At 40.6% G+C, this 25,886-nt stretch overlaps 1 protein-coding gene across 5 annotated transcripts in view; it reads right to left on the reverse strand.

The window, feature by feature from the left end:
- The window catches only part of FTCDNL1 (formiminotransferase cyclodeaminase N-terminal like), a 38,604-nt gene extending 13,070 nt beyond the window's left edge, over nucleotides 1-25,534 (reverse strand). For 2 of the 5 annotated variants that reach the window (XM_066345309.1, XM_066345305.1), the window contains exons 1-4: nucleotides 24,875-25,012; nucleotides 22,889-23,016; nucleotides 19,832-19,927; nucleotides 17,640-17,792 (exon numbers count right to left, since the gene is read on the reverse strand). In XM_066345309.1, coding sequence (XP_066201406.1) covers nucleotides 17,640-17,792; nucleotides 19,832-19,927; nucleotides 22,889-23,003 — 364 coding nt within the window. In that variant the 5' untranslated portion in view covers nucleotides 23,004-23,016; nucleotides 24,875-25,012. Of the gene's footprint in view, nucleotides 1-17,639; nucleotides 17,793-19,831; nucleotides 19,928-22,888; nucleotides 23,017-24,874; nucleotides 25,013-25,048; nucleotides 25,160-25,452 lie in introns of those variants that run through there. The other 3 variants (XM_066345306.1, XM_066345307.1, XM_066345308.1) reach the window with 3 other exon arrangements.
- Nucleotides 25,535-25,886: the final 352 nt, after the last annotated feature.

Here is a 25,886-nt window from a genome sequence, read left to right on the forward strand (position 1 = left end):
AATAATTTTAAAAAATCCAACTAATAATTGAGAAGTGATGATATAATTAGAAAATCACCCTTTTGCAGTTCCTATGAAAATAACTGTTTCAGGCAAAGATCATCAAAGGATGAAACCTCACGAAAAGTCAGTTAGGAACAAAGGCAACTCATACTGGCATCACCAGAGACTAGAAAACCAGACACTGTGGACTCCTGAACTGATAGTATGAAGCTCACAGCCCACCTTTGAAGATTTTTGGCAATAAATAAATAAATAAACTTCATCCTGAATGGATAGCTTGATCTGTTACAGCATTGTCCCAAAGCACGGAAGTCGCCAGTTCAATCCCTGGTCAGGGCATATACAGGAACAGACTGATACTCCTTTCTCTCTCTCTCTCTCTCTCTCTCTCTTCTCCCCTTGCTAAGATCAATCTTTTTTTTTAAATAAGCTTCAAACCTCTAGTGCTTTGTTTGTACAAAATGTGAAAGATGAAGATACAAATTAAATGATACCACAAGAAAACAAACAGACATACCCAGAATGTGGAAATTCCGTAAGACAACTGACCCAGTTTCTGAATCCAGTGAATGGGAAGGAAAAAATGGGGCAGGGGAATAGGTCTAGATCAAAAGAGATAGAGATACAAAACTCAATGCGATGTGTGAATCATAGGCAGATCCAGACTCAAACAAGCCCATCATAAAGAGACATTTGCCTGGCTTACACACTGGGTGTTATATGGCACCAAAGAATTATCTTTTTGTTAAATGTGATAATGGCACTATGGTTATATTAAAAAAAAAAGTCCATATTGCTCAGAGGTAGATGTTAAATATGTAGGCGTGAAATAACATGATCCTTAGAACTTGATTTAAAATATTTTAGTAAACCAAAGGAAAAAAGAGGAAGATAAAAAGAGAGAAACGAAGAGAAAAATAAAGGAAACAAAGAAGAGAAACTATCCCATAGAACAGATGGAGAAATTAAGATCAGATCCACAAAGGAAAGCGTCGAGCATGCCCGGTGCACAACACTCAGTAAATGCTAGCTCTCTTGCCCTTCTGCCAGCCTGAACCACGGTTCTGATTCTAATAAGTACGAAATACCTTCTGGGCCTGGCATTTCCCGGCTTACTACTCCTCTTCCATTATCTCTTCTATACAAATTCATGGGGGAATGAATCAACCTTAATTTTTGTTTTCTAGTAAAGCAAGAAAATAAAATATTTCATTATTGACATACAACAAAGAGACAACCACTACCAAACTGACATTGTGCAATAGAAACAGTACATTATACTCTTTATTGTCAAGGAAATAACATTGATATTTCTAATGACTGCAACCAAAGGGCCCGTGGCAAGTAGGTATTTGTAATTTTGCTAAAAAGTAAAGGTAGATTGCCTGCATTTCAAAGAAATGTCTCAAATTTAGTCAGAAGAACACTTGTTAGCAAGCTATTTGTGATATAAATGCCATATGCAAAAGAGCTTGTTTTAATTTTATCGTTTTATTTTCACAATGAATCTATGCAACAATCATTCCATGTAATTTCAAATACCCACATCATGCAAACAAATAGGACTCTTAAAGAAAATAGACATTCTGAACACTTCAAACTCAAGCCTGTGGGAAACGAAGTACCACCAGTGCTCAGGGAAGTGGCAATATTATTTACAGCAACGGTTCTGTGTGCATTTTCCCTTCTACAGTGGAGCCAAGTATTTAGTAATAATACTTTCAAAGATGACCAAGAAACTAGAACCCCTGAACGATCCCTCCTTTAGAATCGTGCTCTCCCTCCAGTGAAACTCATTTCTTCCTCTCTTGTATTCATGTAGTATTTTACAGCTTTTATTGGCTATCACATCAAATCTAATCTACTTGTACTACATTGTTCATTGTGGACTTTCGTCTCTCCATCTAGGTTTCAAGCTCCCTTAACAATTAAGGTTTGTTAAGTTGAATGAATTGAATTTGATTTCTGGGCATTTTGCAGATGTTAGACACTGCAAACCTGGGATGGCGGTGCCCCTCCCAAACTGAGGGCAAGGGCTCACTGTGCTAACAGAACGCAAACCGGGTTTAACACCAGTGGGCGCTCACTGTATCCACGGTGAGGACGCATGGCATCAATCTTCTACCACTGCCATTGTGTTTTATAAGCTGTCCTTTTATGTTTTATGTCCCATCCACAGCTGTCAAAACCTCCTGTATCAGTGGCTACCTGAGCCAGTCAGTACTGTCAGACTTGTGCTGCAAAAGTATAATGTCATCATGCCACCCTGAAATAGGCAAAGTAAAACTCTGCAGCTTCCTAAATTGCTCTTTATTAAAAGAACAATATTTACTTTTGTTTTTATTCCACTTTTGATAAGTTTTTCCCTCCACTATTATAAACAGTTCTGATCTTTCCATTTTCTCTAGACATATTCTAAAAAGGCTGATTTGATGATAATATTTTTAAATATATATTTTAACCTTCATGATTGGCTGATCTTATTTACTCAAAAACTATTCTTAGCCATTTCTATACAGGCATATTTATTATTTTTTGTCTTAATGTTAGAGTTCTATGAGCTTGGTAATTCCTCTTTGCAAAAGGAGGATCAATGTAAGGAGACAATTCTCTCCGCGTTAAGAAGTTTAAGCTCCATACTCTTAACAAAATGTTTGTGAGCCTACAAGAGACGTAAGTGTGGCTGAAACATAGTATTGAGAATATGCAATAGTTAGAGTAGTCCATGAAGATAGTATTTAGGAATCTGTTTAATTAAATGTATGTGCCCATCCTACACCAATACACACTTCATGTCTACAGTGATATTTAATATCCTTTTCTCTTCTGCTTTTGGTCTTTCAGAGCAATTTAGAACTACTGGTATAAAGGAGTTGAAATTTAACTGTTAACAGAATTGCATTTCAGCAGCTGAAGGAACATAACTGATAAGCTAACTCTTGTTACATTTTTTCATGGCAGCCAAAATGCACAGCTAGGAAAAAAAACCCTCAAATCTGTCATTCCACTTCCTTTAGAATAGATAAATTCTCTTTCCTCTTGCCCACATACGGTATAAATGTGTGGCTTATTTTAAAGCAGAACTCTAATAATACTCCAAAGAGTATCAAATCTTTTCAGAAGTACAGAGCAGTCAAAAGAGGATTGCAAACTCACCCCCTTGTACTGAATAACAAGCAAAGGTAAAAAAGCAAAGAATCTAAAAATTAAACTGGGTGCTAGACTTGGAATCTTAAAACCATCTTATAGTTTTAGGAAATCTCTCTTAATATAGCCAAGTTTTTTGTTTAGTTGATTTTTTTATTTAGTATTATTTTTAATGAGAAGGGGGAAAAAAGATTCTCTACCAGAAGCCACAAAAATCTCTCAGATGGTAAAACAGATAGCCCTAAAAGTTTTTGCTTAAATTCACGCACATCCCTAAAATAAAACTGGCTGATTCATCTCCCTACAGTACTTTGAGAAGGAAGACAGTTGAAAATACAGTGTGGTGCTCTGATGCTGCACTGCCTCTAAGTAAGTTCAGCCTAAGAAAAATTATTCTCAGTTTAGGCTATTGAAGGGGGTGGGTGGGTGGAAATTTCTCTTTTTGCAATTCAAAATAATTTTAAAGATAGAGCATTTCTTTTCCAATGTCTTCATTAAACAGAGTTGTTAAAAATTGTCTCCCAACCATCCCTGTAGAGCAAAAAGCTGCCCAGTATTCACCCCATATGCTGGGCTTTGAAGTGTGAAGCTGTGGCCATCCCGCTAGTCTCTTAAGCCACCATCAAAGCCATCTCATTACGCCCAGCACTGAGAGTTAAAGCACGGGGCCCTCACCGCTCCAACACAAACACTGCATTAACAAAGCAACCGCAATATTCCTCCCCCACATGGCTAGAACTTGAAGAAATTTTTACCATATGTACACATGCATGAGATATGAAAATTTATTGTGCTAGAACATCGAGAAGTACATTAAACATGCTGAGTAGAACTGGATGTTATTCTAAGGGACTGGAAAAAAAATAAAACGCAGCTGATCTTTCTGATGAAAGAACAGAAACATTAAGCTGAAAAACGAGATCAAGTGCAGTTCCTAAATTGCACTTCCACTGACACATTCTGTGGCCTGCTCTTTCTTGAGATAGCAGAAAACAATTTAAGAGGAAAACTAAACTCTCCAGCACATTAGTGGATGCTACTGTTTACTCTGTCACGTTTCATTTCTAAAGGACAAATAAGCTTACAAATAATGATATGCTGACAACAGCATGTAGGATTCAAAATAATAGGGCTTGCTAAAAAAAAAAAAAGTAATTTCACTTGTGTCGCTGAGTTGTCGATTTATCATCAGCACAGTGGTAAAAAAGAAAGTGTAGAGAAAAAGCTTGTTATGTATTATGAAAATGAGATCAAGAGGAAATGAGTATAAGCACAAGATTGATTTTCATATAAACATTAATCTGTAAAAAAAAATAGTTTCAAATACTTGTACCTAATGATTCCATTGCTTTCTTTTGGCTCCAGAGAAATTCTTGCTTTTGTGCACAAGAAAGATTATTGAAGAATGTTCACTGCTGCATTATTTGTGGTAGAAAAAGGGAAAGACAATCTGAATGTCCACAAATAAGGGACTAGATAAAATGTAATATATTTATACTATGATAACTATACAGCAGTTAAAAGAAACGAACTAGAACTAGATGCAATATTATGGACTGATTTCCAAGATATCTTGCTGATTCAAAAAGTTCTAGTATGACAGATTTATATTATAAACACATAGAAGCAATACTGTATTGGACTTATCAACATGTACATATGCATATAAATAAAAAGTGTGGGAAAAACTCTAAATTCAGTGTGAGCCTACTGTACTCATACCATAACCTGGCAGGTGGTTCCGGAAACCAGGAACGGGGGACATGATAGAGGTGAACTTGAACATTTCCTGTAATGCTTGAAATTTTTAAAAAGAGAATTAAAAAAAGTTTCAGACAAAGGGTATAAATAAACAATTGTGAGGTTTCTTTGTTCTACCACTGCCTTGATGGAAACCTATAAGTTTCTTAATGTTTCTAGGTCTGTTTTCCAGCTAGAGAATGTAAAACTTCACTATCCCCTATCCTCATATAAATACAAATAATATGTGCCCCCAAATTCTTAATATACCATGTACTTTCATGGAGATATAGAAATACATGAAAATATATGGTAAATTAGTAATTTGGGGTATATTATACATATATAATATATTTATAATAGTTAATTTATAGATAAGAATCCAAGAATCTTGTTATTTCTTTGTATATGACATATACTTCACAGAGGTATATGTGCAAAGTGCTTGTTAATTCTTCATAGGGCATATGCTGATATAAATACCACTTTGTGCAGACATGATATTGTTCATTTAAAAAATTACACTTTCCTGAGTGACCTAACAAATATAACACACTGTATCCAGTGACTTGTTTTGTTCTGTCCTGTGATGTTCATTGTTTCAGGTATAGATTTTGTGGCTCCAGATTTCTTGGGGGAAGGAACCCTATCTATTATGATAGATACAACAGCATCTACTATGGTAAATGGAAACAAATACCTCTTCATTTAGCTTCCTAATATTTCTTCAAAATACATTTTGCAAATGAACAAGCAACAAGAGAAAAGATGTCTGTTACAGAACTTAGACTTTTATACATAAAAGCTCTTCAGCGATCCACGCAAGTGATTTTCTTTTCCTTTTTTAAAAAAAAATTATTGAGTTCCACCATCCATCTACTGAATTAAACTCTAAGGGTAGGTAGAGTCCAGCAATATTGGTGGGTTTTTTAAAGATTTTATTTATTGATTTGGGAGAGAGGGGGGGGAGAGAGAGAAAGTTGTAGGGGAGGAGCAGGAAGCATCAACTCATAATTGCTTCTTCTACGTGCCTTGATCGAGCAAGCCAGGGGTTTCGAATCAGCAACCGCAGCATTCCAAGTCAACACTCTATCCACTGTGCCACCACAGGACAGGCACAAGTGGTTTTCAAACATCTTGTCATGTAATCCCTTTTCTTAAAAACAGCACCTTATTGGGAATCTTGATAACATACAACAAAGCAGAGTGAGGAGAGGAATAGCCTGGCCCCAACTCCGTACCTCCTCGATAAGGCCACAGAGAATCGCTAAAAATAGCGACAGCTGTTCTCTGGCGGGAGGCAGAGAGCCAGGGGCTCTATGTACAGGCATCATTTCTCCTAACATCCTCACAGCATGATATTATTCCCCATTGTACAGACACAAAAACAAGACTATAAAAGAGACTAAAGTTTTTTCTTCAAGTTACCTCACAATTAAGTAGCAGATCTGAGATTTTAACTCAGGTTTATTTACCTCCAAAATTCTTATTTTTTCCACTTACCACCTGGTTTCCAAAAACATAATGTAATTGTTTAGTCCATGCTGATCATGAGCACATATACACACATATGCAATGGGTGGGTGGGATTAGGATTGCGCTGTTACTTCCATATACTGGTTCCCCTTCGTAAGGACCTCTCACTCTTTTTCAGGGGGTGCTATTGAGAAGCTGGGGCTGCCTCAAAGAGTAGTTCAGATGGGACATGGCAAAGCCTTGGGGACAGCAAAGAATCTTTTTGCTGACCAATGTACCAGCAATGTGTAAATAGCCATCAATATAAAGCCCACTCCCCATGCAGTGAGGAGTTAACTTACCCCTTCTACCCAGCCAATACTCCCCGAACGGCACTCAGATAGTGTACACGAGTTAGTTTGGTTTCCTTGTATGTGTTTGGCAACCACACCTCTTCCCAGCCATTGGCCACCAACAACACTCAACAACCTCTCAATAGTCTCAAGCCTAGCCCAAACTCTCACCATCTCCCCCCACCCAAATAGGTCAAGTCCTCCTATTCCCCTTTCCACAGTCCCTGTCCTCCTCTTTGCCACCTTTCAGGGAATGTCCACATGCCCCATGCACACCTCTTTTAATCTCCTTTGGCAGAAGAATGCTTGTTGCCCACTACTGCCATTCCTCCCACATGGAGAGAGTTCTGCTGCTCTTACTTCCTGGCAGTTATAGGATAAATTGAGCCCACCCCCCCTCCATTCATGTAATGAAGTCATAGTCCCCAGCCCATTCATGCACTCAGCCTCCACTGGAGGACTTTATAATGTGGCTTTATTTGGGAATAGGGTCATTGCAGATACAATTAGTTAAGATAAGGTCATACTGGAGTAGAGTGGGGCCCTAATCCAGTATGACTAGTGTCCTCATAAAAAGGGGAAATTTGAACACAGACAATATGCAGGGAGAATGCCATGTGAACATAAGTGCCATTTACAAACCAAAATGGAACAGATCCTTCCCACGCAGCCCTCAGAGGAAACCAACCCTGCTGACACCCTGGTCTTGAACTTTTAGCCTCCAGAGCAGGGGTAGTCAACCTTTTTATACCTACCGCCCACTTTTGTATCTCTGTTAGTAGTAAAATTTTCTAACCGCCCACCGGTTCCACAGAAATGGTGATTTATAAAGTAGGGAAGTAACTTTACTTTATAAAATTTATAAAGCAGAGTTACAGCAAGTTAAAGCATACTGCATAATAATAATTACTTATGAAGTACTTTATGTTGGATTTTCGCTGTTTGGCAGAATAAATCTTTATAAAACAACTTACTATTGTTAAATCTATCTTTTTACTTATACTTTGGTTGCTCTGCTACCGTCCACCATGAAAGCTGGAACGCCCAGTAGTGGGTGGTAGGGACCAAGGTAACTACCCCTGCTCCAGAGTCATGTTTATATACAAATTTCTCTTGTTTAAACCACCCAATCCGTGGCACTTGGTTACTGCAGGCCTAGGAAATTAAAACATTGGCCTTGTTCCCTCCCAGCACTCATTCTGCAGCAGGAAGTTTGGGAGAAGCAGGTCCGCGCACGCCTACCCCTTCCTCTCTCTTCTTTATTAGGTGCTCCCTGGGCAGGAAACACACATTTCGGCCCACTCTTCCTTGCCACACGCTGTTCAAGGGCAGGCCTGCACTGTCCAGTGCGGCCTATGATATCTAGTTCTCTAGTTGGATAAGCTTAGCTGTCAATATTAGTTTTATCAGTAGTAATGTTAGCATCTCCATTTCTCATCTATCTTTCTCGATTGTTGAACTGGTTCAAAATTTGGGGAAAATGTGCCCTCCTCCCCAACCTCACTCCAGTGCTCCTCCTTCTCAGGGCAGGGAGTGAGGTGGTCTCCCTCCTTCTCTTCTCTGTTGCTATGCAATAAATGCTGTACCCTACCTTCACAAGGCCTCTCTTCTTGTTTGTCAAAAATTCAAACAAGAACATTGACCGTCACCTCCGCATTCTCACTGTAATGGTTCTATACCTCAAGGTAGCAGGTAACACAGACTGTCCAGGAAACAGCCAACATTAATATTTTGAGATATTATCTTACTATATATTTTTGATTAATTAAAATTGGAGAATGACTTATTTAAAATATGTAATTTTAATAGTCAAACAATACATGATCATCTAATTAGTAATGGTGTTATAACCATACTTCATCACCGTATTGTTATCACATGCCCTGGGTCTCTTGAGGAAGCTCCCTGGCCTATGGAGAACAGGCAGATGGGTTGGTGGGGGTGGGGTGCCTGAGGGTGTGGAGAGCCTTGGGTTCATGCACTTAATCTTGCAGACCCACCTAGCATCACTATATCATTTCTCCAGGATTTTCTAACCCTTGCGGCCTTGACACTGGAATTCACAACAAATACTAGGAAGCAGGTGTAAAAAGGAAAAGAAATTCAGGAAAAGCTTCACCAAGGTCAAGGGGGCCTGAGCTGGAAAAGTTAGCATAGTATCAATCACCTGTTAGAAATCCCCTATTAGATCCACATTCTCAAAACACCATCAGTGATCATATAAAACTAATCTCTTAGGGCTGTAGACAACTATTCAAAGTCAGAAAACCTGCAGCCCCTAAACTTTGAGCGCCCCAAGGCTCCCTTTGCTAGTAAGGAGTGAACGACAATGAACGTCTCCCACTCCCACGGTAATGCCTGGCTTACTCCTGAGTGTTCTAAGAGGCCCCTCCCCTAGGTGAAGTGGCAATGGGGAGACGGGCTTCCCAGTTTTAAACTCTAAATCTTTTAAGTGAATTTGAAACTAACAAAGAATTACAGGAAGTATATATTCAGGCAGCAAGATTTCAAGCACTTCACTCACTCATTCCAATTAGAAGATTCTTATAGTACATTGATTGTTGTCAATATTTTTAACAAACCCTACTTAATATATATTAAGAGTGAAATAAAGAGGAGGGGAAGCTATCAAGCTAGTCATTGCTCTGAGCAACTGGAGCTGCACCTTGCTGAAATGGACCTTACAATTATCCATCTCAAGGACTAAAGGCAAGACCATTTATCTATCAGCTCTGGTCGCGAGTTGCCGCATGGGGTTTTAACTCGCTTGGACTGCAGATTACCGCAGAGCCAAAATAAGTAGCTTTTTCAAGTGTGGCTGCGTTTGTCGATATTTGCCAGAAGAACAAGTAGGTGCAGTCTTGTTCTTCCATTTGGCTTTTTCCGTCCTCATCAGTACCTCTGTTTTACAGTGGTAGACAGAGTCCTGTTTATTTAAGAAGCCTGTAGCGGTGTGCGTTTATGGACAGCCTGGTCACTCTCCTTCATAGATAAAATGTACTAAAGTCCCCAGAAACTGATCTTAATATTTTAAGTACTCTCCCAATGCACCACCCCTTGTTTTTTCAGCTTTTTATATGGTGGCAGTATTATACAATTCTCAAAATAAATGCTACGTCCTAAAACTATGTTAACATATGCTTGTAAAATCAACTAGTGCTTTACACTATGGCAATGAGGGCAATACTGATGGCGGAGAGAACTCTAGCAGAACCCAGAATCTAAATCAACGAATCTCAACCAAACCCAAGGCTGCTTTATGAGACAATCTCCATAGCAACTGGAGAAGCAGAGTAGAAAATTCTTGAAGTGAAAAGTTGTCCCTGATTTTTCAGATCAGCCCATGTTTTCACAATCTGTAATAAAGTAATCAAAGGGTCTCAAGACTATCACACAAGTGTCGATGTAGCATGAATTTGTCATGGCACGTGTCCTCCAAGTCATAAAAAAAATGCTTGAGAAAACACTGAATAAGGCTGATAACTCTAATCAAATTCATTAATGTTTTATATATTTTTAGATAAATAAAAAAAAAAAATCAATGGTGCAGAAGCTATTTCTTTACACCTAGAATTAACTTAGCTAGCACTTTATCTTTCTAAATATTATTGATTTATATAGCATTTACAAACATTACTTCATTTGATTAATGACATAAAACAAAAAGCAAGTTTCCATATCATTTACAAAATTCATACCTATGGTCCAGACTTTTAAAGCTGAATGTTACGAATTTATATGCTAGGTAAGCCCTTTTTCATTGGGAAATCATCGGGAGAAGAGCTGAGAGCACCTTCTGCCATGACCCCTCCCCTCCATTCTCACTCCATCCTTCTCATGAAGGCTTGTATGTTTCCCACACCTGAAAACACTAAGGAAGAAGTGGAAAATATACAGGAAGCACTCTGACATACAGGAATCCTTCAGAGAAATTGTCCATAAAAAATGTATACAAATCCAGAAAATAAGACTAGATATCTTCAATATTGAATTAGATGTCAGAGGAAATAATAATGTTCCTGGAAATTTACCGTTGATTCCAAATTAGGTGAATTGATTGTTCTTGAAGAATCCAGAATAATTAAAAATCATAAAGAAGAATTAGAGAAGCAGGACCTTCCAAATAGAGATGGGAGTGTGGATCCCTATGTTTACTTTCATTTCCTCACAAAATCCCAGGAAAATGATGGTAAAGAGGTACTTTTTAGAAAGCATTGACTCATTCAAACAAATAGAAAAGGAAGAAGAGGTAATCATATTGGACCTGGAAGAGCAGATATAGGAATAATGGTTATTTAACAGACTCAAGGCATCAAGAGGAACAGCAGCAACCAGACTTGTACCACAGGCACCTGACAGTCCCCAGAACTGGCAGCCTCACTTTAGAAGGGGCAGTAAAGGCAAAGATCAAAGCAGGGAAACTGGTGGGAAGTCTGTTTAAGCAGCAGTTGTATCCCCACCTTCTCCACACAGACAGGAAAAAAACTGCCCAGTCCCCATTGTGGCAGAAGAAGAGGTAAAACCCAAGGGCTCTGGGCAGGAGGACACTTGGAACCACTGAGGGCAGGGGTGACTAATGAAAAGACGGGAATTAAGAGAACATTTGCAAGCTAAATGCTGAGACCTTTTTAGTTCTCTTCCATAGTTTAGCTCCTAAAATAAAGACAACTACATCTACACTCCAGGCTGAAGACTGGAAGATCTTTTGCTGGTAACTCGACTAGCCCAAGAGAAAGGACCAAGAAAAAAAAGACATAAGAGGTCCTCAAAGAAACAACCTAGAGCTAAAAAACCCCATCAACATACTCAGAGCATCCATTCAGTCTCTAGCGTCCAGTCTGAGAGGAAGCGGCCAACCATGGCTCATCAGACCCTGAGGAAAGCCTTTTAAACAAACAAAAAAAGCAAGCTGGGGCTGGAGGCTGCAGGGCAGACACGTTCAGGAAGAAGAAAATGTCAAAACTTAGTCACTGATACTACATACATGAGACAAGGCCATGACTTAAAATAATAATAATAATAATAATAATAATAATAATAATAAAAGGAACATTTATGGAGTAAATTAAAAGTACTTGTAAACTAATTCAGGAGAAATAAAACTTATTGAAGACTTGGGAAATAGAGAAAATTTTCAAGAGAGTATTAAAATATAAAATAATAGAAAAAAAAACCAAAATAAATGTAGAGAATCAGTATAAGAGTTACAACATCTAAACAATGGGGCTTCTAGAAAAAACTGGGAAAATAAATCATCAATGGAATAACTCAAGAGAATTGCCCAGCACTGAAGGACAAGAGTTTTAAGGATGCAAAGGGCCTATTAAGTCTCCAGGACAATGAATGAAAACAGACCCATACAAAGAAACATCACAGAAATTTCAAAACTGGAAACCAAGTAAAGATCTAACAAGATTCCAGAAAAAAGTGACAGATCACATACAAGATCAGGAATTGTAATGGCTTCATAAGTTTCAACAGCAACATGAAAATAAGAATTCAGCCTGACCAAGCACTGGCACAGTGGATAGAGCATCAGACTGGGATGCAGAGGACCCAGATTTGAAACCCCAAGGTTGCAGGCTTGAGAGCAGGCTCATCACGCTTGAGCAGGCTCATTAGCTTAAGCACAAGGTTGCTGGCTTGAGCGTGGGATCATAGACATGACCCCATGGTCACTGGCTTGAGCCTAACGTTGCTGGCTTGAGTAAGGGGTCACTCACTTTGCTGTAGCCCCCCAGTCAAGGCACACATGAGAAAGCAATCAATGAACAACTAAGGAGCTGCAATGAAGAATTGATGTTTCTCATCTCTCTCTCTTCCTGTCTGTCTGTCCCTGTCTGTCTGTCTGTCTCTCTCTCTCTGTCAAAAAAAGAGGGAAAAAAAGGAAAGAAAGAAGAAGAATTCAATGACACAATATTTTTAAAATAAAGGAGAATTATTTCTAACCTAACCTGGAATTCTATACCTAGCCAAGCTAACAATTAAATGGGAAGGTAGACTAATGGCATTTTCAGAACTTCAAGGTGTTGGAAAAGTACTGCCCCTTTTTCCTGAAAGCTACCAGAGCATGGTATCCACCAAAACAAAGACATAAATTCTAAAAGAGACAGAGACAGAGAGATAGAGAGAGAAAACACATGAGATTCATGAACCAGGGAATCTCCATGGAGAAAGATAGGGGAGCAACGAGGAGATCCCAGGGTGACAGTTATGCTCAACAAACCGAGGATAAACAGTCCTAACTGAAATAGTCAGAGAGTTCTAGAAGATGTTTCTTTAAAAAGATGAAATTGATAGAACACTCAATATATGGGGTGTTTGTTGTGTCTGAATGCATGGAGAAATGTTAACAGAGTTTGAGGCTAAACCAGTGATAAGTGGATATACCAAGTCATCAGTCAAAAAGATAATGATCAACTCCAGCAAAAAATAAATAAAAGGCTTTTCAGAAAGAATAAAATTATAATTTTTAAATAATTCATTGTGGATAATGATTATATAGTCAATATTATAATCACCAAGTAGTGATACAAATTTTGAAATAACTATATTGAAGGAAGGATTGGGAAGTAAGAGTGTGTGCGTGTGCATGTGTGTGTATTCAAAACGAGAGGTGGGGTAAGAGAAAGCTAAATTTTCATCACCTGCAATAAGAAGTCAGTAGACAATGCCTAAAACTGAAAAACTAAAAATTGCCTTTATTTAGGTATCTGGAGTTGATCCTAAGTAATAAAATGAAAGCTGAAAGTACCATATTTCTTCATGTATAAGATGCACCCTTTTTCGAAAAATTTGGGGTCTAAAAACTGGATGCTTCTTAAACAGTGGTTATAGATTTTTTTACTTTCATTTCCTGCTTTTTCATGCTTGTTTTTGTGCTCATTGTTGAAGACAGTAATTCGTCATCAGACACAGATGATGACAAGCTAATGGATGGGAGTTTTGACAGTGATGAGGAGTTGTATGAATTTTATGATGAATGAAACTTGAGTTCAGGCGGTGGCACAGTGGACAGAACATTGGACTGGGATGCAGAGGACTCAGGTTTGAAGCCCCGAGGTCACTGGCTTGAGCACAGGCTCATCTGGCTTGAGCAGAGGCTCACCAGCTTGAGCATGGGGTTGCTGGCTTGAGCATGGGATCATAGACATGACCCCATTGTCGCTGGCTTGAGCCCAAGGTTGCTGGATTGAGCCCAAGGTCGCTGGTTTGAGCAAGGGGTCATTTGCTCTGCTGTAGCCCCCCCCCCCTCCCCCCAGTTAAGGCACATATGAGAAAACAATCAATGAACAACTAAGGAGAGTAAAGAGCCGAAATGAAGAATTGATGCTTCTCATCTCTCTCCCTTCCTGCCTGTCTGTCCGTATCTGTCCCTCTCTGTGTCTCTCTCAGGTATCTTACAACAACAACAACAAAAAGAAAAAGAAAAAAACCTTGAGTTCAATAACTTTATGTAATACATTTTTTTTTTCAAATTTCAGTTCCCAAAATTAAGGTGTGTCTTATACATGGGAGCATCTTATACATGGGGAAATACAGTACTTGGCTCAGGAGAGAAGGAAGTTGAATGTGTATGGTGAGGGGAAGAGGTGGGCTATGAACTACTTTAAGTTTGGGGACAAACCCTGTAGGACATAATCCCAAAACATTTTTAAAAATTGGTAAGCCTTAAATCAGCGGTTCTCAACCTGTGGGTCGTGACCCCAGCGGGGTCGCCTAAAGCCATCGGAAAATACATAATGCATATCAGGTATTTACATTCCGAATCATAACTGTAGCAAAAATACAGTTATGAAGTAGCCACCAAAATTATTTTTTGGTTTGGGGTCACCACAACATGAGGAACTGTATTGCGGGGTCACAGCATTAGAAAGGTTGAGAACCACTGCCTTAAATAATAGAGTAGGTCTATGTGTCTCCTAGTCTCAACTGTGCATTCATTCTACGCCAAAGGGCAGCAGGTAAAGAACGTACTCATGCGCCTTCACCTCAAAGCTCTTTCCTTCCATCATTTGTAAGTGATGACACTTACACACCACTGTTTTGTTCCCCACTCCCAACATCCTATGGAGTGTCTCTATTCTCTAGTATCTTAGGCCACCATCAACTTTCCAAACTGATCTGCTTGCTTCCTGTCCATTCTCTATCATGTAGGCAGAGTGATCTTCCTAAAATTCAAGCCAATCAGACCACTTTCTTGCTTAAAACTCTTCAATGGTTCCCAATGCTTTCCTATAAGGTTTGAACTCCTTGACCTGGCATATAAAACTTCATGATATGACTTCTAATTACCTCTTGAACTTCATTTCTTAATATTCCCAGAAATGCCTTTCTCATCCCACTCTATCTCTAAGTTCTGGCCAGCCACATTGAAGTCCTTTGCAGGTCCTGAAGCCCAGGCTGTTCTCACCTCTGAGCTTCTCCGCTTGCTGTGCCCTTTACTCTACCAGGCGTCCCCAAACTACGGCCCGCGGGCCACAATGCGGCCCCCTGAGGCCATTTATCCAGCCCCCACTGCACTTCTGGAAGGGGCACCTCTTTCATTGGTGGTCAGTGAGAGGACCACTGTATTTGGCAGCCCTCCAATGGTCTGAGGGACAGTGAACTGGCCCCCTGTGTAAAAAGTTTGGAGACCCCTGCGAGTCTAGACGTTCTTAAACTAAAATTATATGAAAAATTGTGTGTGAGTGTATGTGTCTTTGTATGTATACAAGAAAGCACATGCATAAAATTTTGCAAATGATTTTGACAGCATTTATAAGTCTCCTGAATACCAATTTTGAACCTCACTTTAAGAACCTTTTCCTTAAGGTATAAGCAAGCTTAGAGCTGACGTCAAAAAGTTCTGAAATGGCCCTGGCCGGTTGGCTCAGTGGTAGAGCATCGGCCTGGCGTGCAGGAGTCCCGGGTTCGATTCTCAGCCAGGGCACACAGGAGAAGCGCCCATCTGCTTCTCCACCCCTCCCCCTCTCCTTCCTCTCTGTCTCTCTCTTCCCCTCCCGCAGCCAGGGCTCCTCCCTAGAAGCAAGGTTGGCCTGGGCGCTGAGGATGGCTCTATGGCCTCTGCCTCAGGCGCTAGAATGGCTCTGGTTGCAACAGAGCGACGCCCCGGATGGGCAGAGCATCGCCCCCTGGTGGGCGTGCCGGGTGGATCCCGGTCAGGCGCATGCAGTAGTCTGTCTGACTGCCTCCCCGTTTCCAACTTCAGAAAAATACAAAAAAAAAAAAAAAGTTCTGAAATGTATTATTCAGAGTTTTTGCACACAGAGCATATATGAATTATGAATATCAATTATCAATATTAACTATCTTTTATGTCACTGGACTGTTCTCCATTGCCCTTCTTTCCAAAGAAAATTAGTCACATCATTAACTTAAAGTTGGGCACCCTGAGAAGGGGTTACCCTAGTGAAAAAACATCCCTTCACTGTTTGGAGAACAGCCAGATCCTAGAATTTGAATACTTTGCCTTATAAGAATGTCTGAGCATGCTGTTACAAAAAAAAAAAAACAAAAAAAAATTGGATGATATTAGATGAACAGCTGTGCAGAAAGGGGAATATAAAAATAAAAACTGCATGTTGGAGCATCAAAATAGTAACCATGTACAGTATATGACTGTTTTTAATCAGATGAAGATTGAAGCTATTACATTTCAAATCAAATGTTATAAATTAGTTCAAGAATGCAGCTGAGCTCTTGTTTAATTAGAAATGTCCATGTTTAAATCATGAGGTACAGTAGCTGCCAATGAAGCAAAAGGGTAAGGGAAGGGAAAAACACCATGTCCAGACCCTCCGATTGTCAACTGTCTCCTCTGCAGGACGAACATCTGGAGTGGACTAGTCCTGATGTAATGAAAAACTTCATGTATGGCTAATTTGAGATTTAATGTAATTGAACATAATTGTTTTGAAGACAATTAAAATCATTATTCTGGTCTGGACAATTCTGAACTCTTCATTTTTGTGTGAAACATATTTTCCCCCATTTTGAATTTTAACCTTTTCTTGGATAAAAAGTAAAGCAAATTTTGGGCCAATATTTTGCTGGGAAGTAATCCTTAGCTTGTCGGGTCATATTAAAATGCAGCACAACAGTGAGGTTCTCCTTTGAAAACCAGTCTGATTTCCTCCTATTCCTGGTGCTTGATATAGCTCAGCTAGACTCCAAATCTACATCCCAAATGTTAGACATTCACTATTAAATAAAAATGAGGCAACATCATAGAAGGATTTCTGAGGTCATACAGAGAAGAATGCAATTATCCTAAGGCAAACTTTTCCCCGAAGGTTATGAGCCTCTGCATGTCGTAATTAACCAGGGAGCAGCTAGACAGTCCAGGCAAAAGGTCTTTCTTTTCTCCCAATTTGCCTAATTCAAAAACACCTCAAGTGACATAGCTCAAAATTTCCAAATTAAACTTACCCCTGGGGCTGAAATCAAGCATGTGATAGTTCAGTTATAAAGGAAATCTTAAAGAGAGTTGTGCATAAGGAAGAAAAAAAAAAGTCAGAGGAAAAAGGGGTAGGAGTTAACATTTAAGTGGTTTTTCAACCTCATCATTACCCCTGCTCAAGAAAATAAGACACAGATGGGCAAAACACAGCATCGTTCTGCCCCGAAGAGTCTAAAGAACTCATTAGAAACTACTGTTGTTTTCTCGTGACCCATCATGAATTTGCAAGGGACAAATGATTGACTCGCTGCATCCCACAGCTATTCGTGTTCCACGATGTCACGGCTGGAAAGTGGAAGGAGGAGTCACATAGTCACAGTGTGCCACACCATCACCCATGAAATCTTACTGTTGATACAAGTCTTGAAGGTTGACTTTTCCCATGGAGTTGAAGAGTGATTATATTGTCGCAAGCTGTTCTGATTCGTAAAAAATGGTTTCTGTTAAGAAATAACACACTACCCCAAACATTCTCTTACTTCTGGCCACAGCTCCACACTCTTCCACTCCAACATCAGAGAGAGGGTAAATGGGAATCAGGTCCACTGCTCCCAAACAAGGGTGGATTCCCTCTTGAACTTCCATATCAATAGACTGGAAGGCCTCCAAGCAGGCAGCCAGAACAGAATTGCCTTAAAATGGTAAAGTTGCAAAAAACACTCATTGAACTTGCAAACACAACTAAAGAAGCAGCACTCTGAATAATAGTTGTTTTTCTATTGTAATCTGTTAAGAAGATTTTTGTCATCCAAAATAAAGAACAGTAAAAGATATATCTCCCACCTGATCAAAAGGTGGCACAGTGGATAGAGTGTCGACCTGGGACACTGAGAATCCAGGTTTGAAACTCCGAGGTCACCAGCTTGACCATGGGCTCACCCAGCTTGAGCGCAGGGTTGCTGGCTTGAGCGTGGGATCATAGACATGACCCCATGGTCTCTGGCTTGAGCCCAAAGGTCGTTGGCTTGAAGTCCAAGGTTGCTGGCATGAGACCAAGATTGCTGGCTTAAACAAGGGGTCACTGGCTCAGCTGGAACCCCCAATCAAGGCACATATAAGAAAACAATCAATGAACATCTAAAGTGCCATAACAAGTTGACACTTCTCATTTCTCTCCCTTCCTGTCTGTCTGTCCCTTTCTGTGTGTCTCTTTCTGTCTCTCTCTCTGGCTTAAGAAAAAAAAAAAAAAGATACAACATTCCCCTTTGTACTACCTCTCACTTGTCATAAAGTTTCACATTTCTTCCAGTTCGCCAAATGTGGAGAAGTTACACAATGTTTACTAGTCTTAAACATCTTTGTATTTTTTTACAATAGGTTACTTCAAAACTTTTTAGTTTTATCAAATTAATCTGATAGAATCCCTCTTTATTTTTGGAATGTTTTATAAACTGATATTAAAATATATACACAAACATAAAGTTTTAAAAGCATATGTATTGCAGTTGTGCTCTTGTCCAGTAATTAGACTTTTCATGAAGTTGTTTTATCTAAATACATATTAAAGACACTTCAGAGTTCTCTGTTATTATTCTGAGTTTTCATTAGCATTAAGAGTTTTAGGTTTTTACTCTGACAATTTTAGCAAGAGAGATAAACAACAAAAAAGCAAACTTTACATCTTATGATTAACATGCAAAATAATTTGTCCTGTTTGTTGGGAGTTTTCAGTCAGCTCTTTGTTCCTCAAACACACTTTTTGGAAAAAGACAATCCACTGAATTGAAATAAAGTTTATTTGGCCCTGGCCGGTTGGCTCAGTGGTAGAGCATCGGCCTGGCGTGCAGGAGTCCCGGGTTCGATTCTCGGCCAGGGTACACAGGAGAAGCGCCCATTTGCTTCTCCACCCCTCCCCCTCTCCTTCCTCTCTGTCTCTCTCTTCCCCTCCTGCAGCCGAAGCTCCATTGGAGCAAAGACGGCCCGGGCGCTGGGGATGGCTCTGTGGCCTCTGCCTCAGGCGTTAGAATGGCTCTGAATGCAGCAGAGCGACTCCTGAGAGGGGCAGAACATCGCCCCCTGGTGGGCGTGCCGGGTGGATCCCGGTCGGGCGCATGGGGGAGTCTGTCTGACTGCTTCCCCGTTTCCAGCTTCAGAAAAAAAAAAAAAAAATTAAAAGAAATAAAGTTTATTTAAAAATATTTTGATTCCTTTACTAAACAATATTAAGATAATACAGGCTTTTGTTTAAACAATCATGATCCTTCAAATTCAAGTCCCACTAAACTTGACAACAGAGACATGGAACCCATTTCATTCCAACCCATGAACCAACTCACGATTTCAGGCTCCCAACTCAAAACACGACTGCTTAGCATGTTTCATTCTACGATGACTTACTGAAATCAAGGCTGACTTCAACACTATTGCTCCACAGGTTAGAAACTGAAGATGTTTTTCTCAACCACAAAGTATATGTGATCATCTTCAGGGAAAGAATGGTATTAACTCTTGGACCCCAAGTTTCATTTTAATGAAGAAGAAATGAGAAATGTTTGAGATGTGTATGCTCAGAAAAATGATGAAATGCCGTTTTGAAGTAACTCTGCAAGTAATGGACTATTCATATTTGCACAGGAAATCAGTGATTAAAGAGCATTCATATCTACCTGAACGCTATCCTTAATCATAGACATATATATTATATAAAGAAAGAAAGAAACTGCAATCTCACCTAATTCGTCAACAGAAGCTGCTATTGTGATAACTGATCTGTTATAGTCTTGATCAGAAAATATATTGAGCACTGACACTTTAGGATGTTTCTTCCCTATAAAGAAAAAAACACAAATGCAAGAATTATTTTTTGTGATAAAGCCTTAATACTTTATTTCTTCTGATAATATTAAATTAATTCAACAGAAAAATTCTGGGATGTGAGCTATGAATTGACATTGGCTAATCATGAAATTTAAGGGTCGTAATCTCCATTTCTTACAGTCTTCCTATTATAACCAGATGGCTCAGCTTGGACACTAGCCTTTGATATATGTTAATTCATTCTAGGTGGTAGCTTCTTCTTTCAACTGTCACATCATGTCTCCCTAAATTCTGTTCCTTATCAATCTCATCTTCCAGGCCTTATCATTTTTTCTTCCCAAACCCAGAAATCAAACTGGATAAAAATCTGCCATCTGGAAAAACTAGGATAGGCCAATTAATGCCTAAAGCAGAGGTTTCTGGGACGCATGCACCTGTCTATTAGAAACCGTTCATATTCCACCATCTCCTTTTCAGAGGCCACCAACAGCCTTCAATGTTAATGACTTCCAGCTTTCAATGGCTTGTGACTCACTTGAATGTGTAACCTGGAGGAGAAAGCCACCATACCCTGTATGGCGGCCACACATAACCCCGGTTATTTTTGAAGTTTACGAGCCTGGTTCAGGCCCCTTAAAAGTCCCCCTTAAGCCTGCAGGAGCAAATTCAAAGTGAAGGACAAAAGTTTTCAGGCGGTAATTAAACATTTCACTGTGCCATTATACCTTTGTCGCCCTGTCCCCTGGCAGCTTAACAATTAATCTTTTCAGAAGAGAGGAAAAACAAGTTACACGCAGGAACTACAGAGCTTACAGCAGCCCTGTGCTATTAACTTTAATAACGTGAAAAGATAAACTTATGTCACTCACTCATAGCCAAATGAGCATCTACACAGCCCTGCCCCAGTGTAGGTCTAAAATTTATAACTCAGGTTTCTTTACCTAAGACCTTTTTGGCCATTTAAATGTTTCCATATTACTTAATTAGAAAAATTATAGGCGATACAGCTTTATTCCACTCACTTAAAAACAAATGCCTATAAAGCACTGGTAAAACAATAGGTCATTTTCTTAACTAGTACTACCTTCCCCGCATTTTTATAACTATAAAAGATAAAGCAAGAACGAGGTCATACAACCTCCTTTTTAATGTATTTTCAATATACTCTAGCTCCTAGAAGAGATGATTTTGTTTTTTCACCCTAAATCTTCTTCTGAAAAGCTTTTATTCTCAGTTTCATATGACTCAATTGAATGAAATGCTGAAAAAATGAAACACTCTCTCCTGCAATTTCTTAAGCATGCATATAGAACAAAAAATTACTGCTGGCAGGAGGAGCTGTCAGTCTGAATCTCAGTGGAAGTAAATTGTTTGGTATTTGTAATGGAGTATAATAGCTATAATTCCATTTGAGCTGCTGCCACTAATAAGCTGATAAAAACTGTGAGTTGAGACAACTCAGTGTCCATCAGTGTGTGGCTTCCCCAAATGTCTTTGCACTTTCACTTAATCACAGAGACCGGTAACCCAATCCATTAGATGTACTTGTCTGACAATGAGTTGCCCAAGTGGGCTGTTCCTACAGAGAATGCACAAGCACAGCCCTATACTGACTCCGGAGGGTTCTTCTTTTCAGCAATTATCAGAAATTTTCATAGACATTCCCAGCTCCTGCAAAGTTGCAAGACAATAATTTAAATGTGCTTATCATTAGAAATAGACTGAAGGAAACACTTCTTTCTCATGAAAAGCAGTAACTACATTAAAAATAATAATCAGAAATTAAAATACACTGTCTGAAATGCTTTAGGGTTATGGTCCTAATGCTTATCTGTTGTCAAAAAATTTCATTTAATAACGAAGTTTTCTATTTAAATAATTGTAGGTCTGTAACTATACTGTGTTTGTGTATAAAAACAAATGTCTAGAACTGTGTTCACATGAACATTTCAACAGGAGTTAAAAAAAAAAGAGTGGGCCCTGGCTGGTTGGCTCAGCGGTAGAGCGTCGGCCTGGTGTGCGGGGGACCCGGGTTCGATTCCCGGCCAGGGCACATAGGAGAAGCGCCCATTTGCTTCTCCACCCCCACCCCCTCCTTCCTCTCTGTCTCTCTCTTCCCCTCCCGCAGCCGAGGCTCCATTGGAGCAAAGATGGCCCGGGCGCTGGGGATGGCTCCTTGGCCTCTGCCCCAGGCGCTAGAGTGGCTCTGGTCACGGCAGAGCGACGCCCCGGAGGGGCAGAGCATCGCCCCCTGGTGGGCAGAGCGTCGCCCCTGGTGGGCGTGCCGGGTGGATCCCGGTCGGGCGCATGCGGGAGTCTGTCTGACTGTCTCTCCCTGTTTCCAGCTTCAAAAAAAAAAAAAAAAAGAGTGGTATCTCTCATAACAAATACTGGCCGGAGGAGTAGTGAGTCTTGAGCTCCAACCTTCTGAATTGCTAAGTGATCTTACGCACATCACTGAAATGCAATTGCCTAAGTCTTTAGATAGAGAAAATGGAATAGAAATAATAATGCTGTAATGATAGCTTTGAGAAGTAGTTGGTATTCAGTATTTGGCAAGTTTATTTTTTATGTAACCTGCTGAATAAAAAGCATAATGCCCAATTATGCTCATTCTATTAATGACCCAATAAACGCCCTATGAGGGGAACATTCAACCTTTATGTAACTATACGCTTCTCAGGATCCTGTCAGTATCCTGAACAGTGGGCATCTCAGACTCTCGGCCTCCAGTGTCAAGAGCTGCGCTGCTGAGCACACGCAGGCATTGGAAGAGACCATATGTGCACATCTGCATAACTGCTCTATCTCAGTGTCCTGGAGTCCTGCAGAAGCTGTGACAACAGCTCCAGAACAAGGGGGGAAATCGACGAAGAAAAAAAGAGTGCTCTATAGATATTGTCTGCAGGGTGCAAAATTTACTATATTATCAAAACTCTACATATCCACTTCAATCATCTGTTGTTCCTACCGTGTTTTCCAAGAAGAGCTGCTCTTGCTATGTTCTCAACAATGTGTTTTCTTCTGGCTTCTGAAATGTTTAGTAAACAGGCAGCCAAACGAAGCCCCAATCTGGAGGAAGACATGCTGATTTTGTTTCTAGAATAGGGAAAAAAAAAAGAATCTTTTTCTTCATTTCGGTCTCTACAATTTATTCATATTTCCATATTTATTAAGCATAAAAGAAGTTCTAGCTCTTTGGAAATAATTTAGTCATAATATTAACATGTCACTCTCATTTCTAGAGGACACCTAAATGATAAAAATCCTCAGACTGACTCATCAGGAAACCACATATATGTGGTCATGCACATATGCACAGATGAGCATAGTAACAACACTAGAAAATATCCTTCAAGTTTTTCAGCCTGAATTCTGTCCTGTAAGTGAAACCTTTTCATTGAAGTATATTATTCCCTTTTAAGCATAGCTTTCCCTAGTTTATCCGTTTTTCAGGTCTTCACTATGTAACAAATAAGCATGATCCTTTTTGTTAAATGAGACTTACTAGGAAAATGCAAAAAAGAGGAATGATGGAGATGTTCGATATGCTGATTGTTATAAAAATTATTCCTCTAGCAAAAAAATAGGATCATTTTGGGGCTTTAAATGACAACCGTTCGACTAAGTACCTCTTGCACTTTGAGCTCCAAAGTTTCTAAATCAGTTTAATGTCACAGGACTCTGTACCTTGAACTGAAAGCTGACATGTACTCTGGTATGTTACTCAATAATGCCAAAAACGTGACTAATTCTTTCATTGAAAATGGATTAATTACACACATTTTGGGGGTTGCTTTGATTCTCTTTAGTAATCTAGAAAGGCATTTTCAAGTCATTGTATTTGCAGACCTCAAATGATATGAATTGGACAAATTTAAATAACTCAAAATAACAAGAAATTGCCCTGGCTGGTTGGCTCAGCGGTAGAGCATCGGCCTGGCGTGCAGGAGTCCCGGGTTTGATTCCCGGCCAGGGCACACAGGAGAGGCGCCCATTTGCTTCTCCACCCCTCCCCCTCTCCTTCCTCTCTGTCTCTCTCTTCCCCTCCCGCAGCCAAGGCTCCATTGGAGCAAAGATGGCCCGGGCGCTGGGGATGGCTCTGTGGCCTCTGCCTCAGGCGCTAGAATGGCTCTGGTTGCAACAGAGCCATGCCCCGGATGGGCAGAGCATCGCCCCCTGGTGGGCGTGCCAGGTGGATCCCGGTCAGGCGCATGCGGGAGTCTGTCTGACTGCCTCCCCATTTCCAGCTTCAGAAAAAATAAATAAATAACAAGAAAAGAATTTCCCTTTTCAAGATCAGCCAATCATATTTGGGTTATTAATTATCATATCTAAAAATGAACGTAAATCTCATGAATTCATTCAAAATATATTTGACAAAGGTAATTTTGTGTCAAGTAATGTTCTCTGTGTGGGGGATACTTCAGTGAATGGTGTCCAACTCTGAGATAAACCTTAAGCTTACGAGTTTAAGCTAAACGTGTTGGGTGCAAATAACAGCTCTGAGTGCATGAATCCACTGGCTTCGGTTCGCTAGGATTGTTGGCCTAGTCATCTTAATCTAGAGGGAGTACAAGGCTCATGGTCAGTTCAGGATTTCATACTGTGACCATCATCGCATCACAAAGTCATAAATATACAGCCATTAGGTTTTTCTAGACATTAATAACATTTTTATAATAAACCACCTCAGACCTCTGGTTTTTATGTAAACCAAAAAAATTGCTTTACACAAGGGGTGTGGGCGTCTTCTGGCTTTCATTTGTTTTCGGTGTGTTTATGTAGCTTAATTGTCTCATCAGGCACTTTCCCAACATAATTACGCTTTTTAACAAATGGTGTTTATGGCAACCCCTAACAGTGAAAAAGAAAGGATTAGTTTCATCTTCTCATTCCACAGTTTGATTCCCTGTGGACAACTAAATCATACAAAGATGCTGTTAGGAAAATCTACCTTCACAGCAAAAGCTGAAATTAGCCGCAGTGCCAGGCTTTTGGAAAGCATTCAGGCTTGTTAGTCAAAAGGGTAAGAATTTCTCTCCCTTCTCCTCTAATAAAGTGACCCAGGGCAAGCCCTTCAAACACTTTTGGGAGAGTGGGATCTCAGACCGCCGGTCCCTTCAATCACCGTTCGGTGACTTCCGGCGACAGACCAAAAACCTGCTTCGCCGGGGCAGACAGCCGCAGAGCCAGTGCGGAGTGGAGCCGCTCGCGACGGCTCCGCCGGACCTGCTGCCTGCGGCGCACGCACGACCATCAGCACTCTCAGGGACGCGGAGAGACTCGCCAGCCAGACGGAAGCGTGTGCTGGGGCTGGAACCAGCGGTGGGGCCCCCTCTGCGCGGCCCCGCCCCGGTTCCGGTATGGAGTGTCCCAGGGCCACGTGGACCGAAGGGTAGCCTGAGGGCCCCGGGGGACGCCGGCCGCCCCTACGAGGTCCGCCAGGAGCGTGGTCTGCGAGCGGCGAAGGACCGGGGCGTCGACGGAACCTGTGGCCGCGCGGCCGCTCGGCGATTGGGGAGGAGAACCGACCTGCGTGCGCGGAGGGGCGGCGGGCTTGGATGGCACCGAGCCGGAGTCGCCGCTCGTGACCGGTACGCAGTTTCCGCCGCCAGCTCCGCCTCCCGGGCGCCCTGGGCGCGTTCCAGCCTGCCGTTCTCTCCGTGACCCTGACTCTGTCCCTGACCCCGGCCCCGATCTCCCGCTCCCGCGTCCAGGAAAGCTTAACGTTCCTTTTAGAATTGTCTCCTCGTCTCCACAATTCTTTCTGGTGAATGAATGACTTTCTAAAAGGGCAGTAGACTCCAATGATGTGGTCATTACCATTGATCATACGCCAGCAGGGGGCTCTTCTCTTCGGTTTGCCCAGGGGCGTGCACACGCACTCCTTTGGTAGATTCCCTCCTGAGAAATACTACCCTCGAGTCCTTGTAAAAATGAACTGGACCCACCCCAGGATAAAAGCA

Source organism: Saccopteryx leptura, chromosome 7 (assembly GCF_036850995.1).
Source record: "Saccopteryx leptura isolate mSacLep1 chromosome 7, mSacLep1_pri_phased_curated, whole genome shotgun sequence".
NCBI classification, from domain to species: domain Eukaryota; kingdom Metazoa; phylum Chordata; class Mammalia; order Chiroptera; family Emballonuridae; genus Saccopteryx; species Saccopteryx leptura.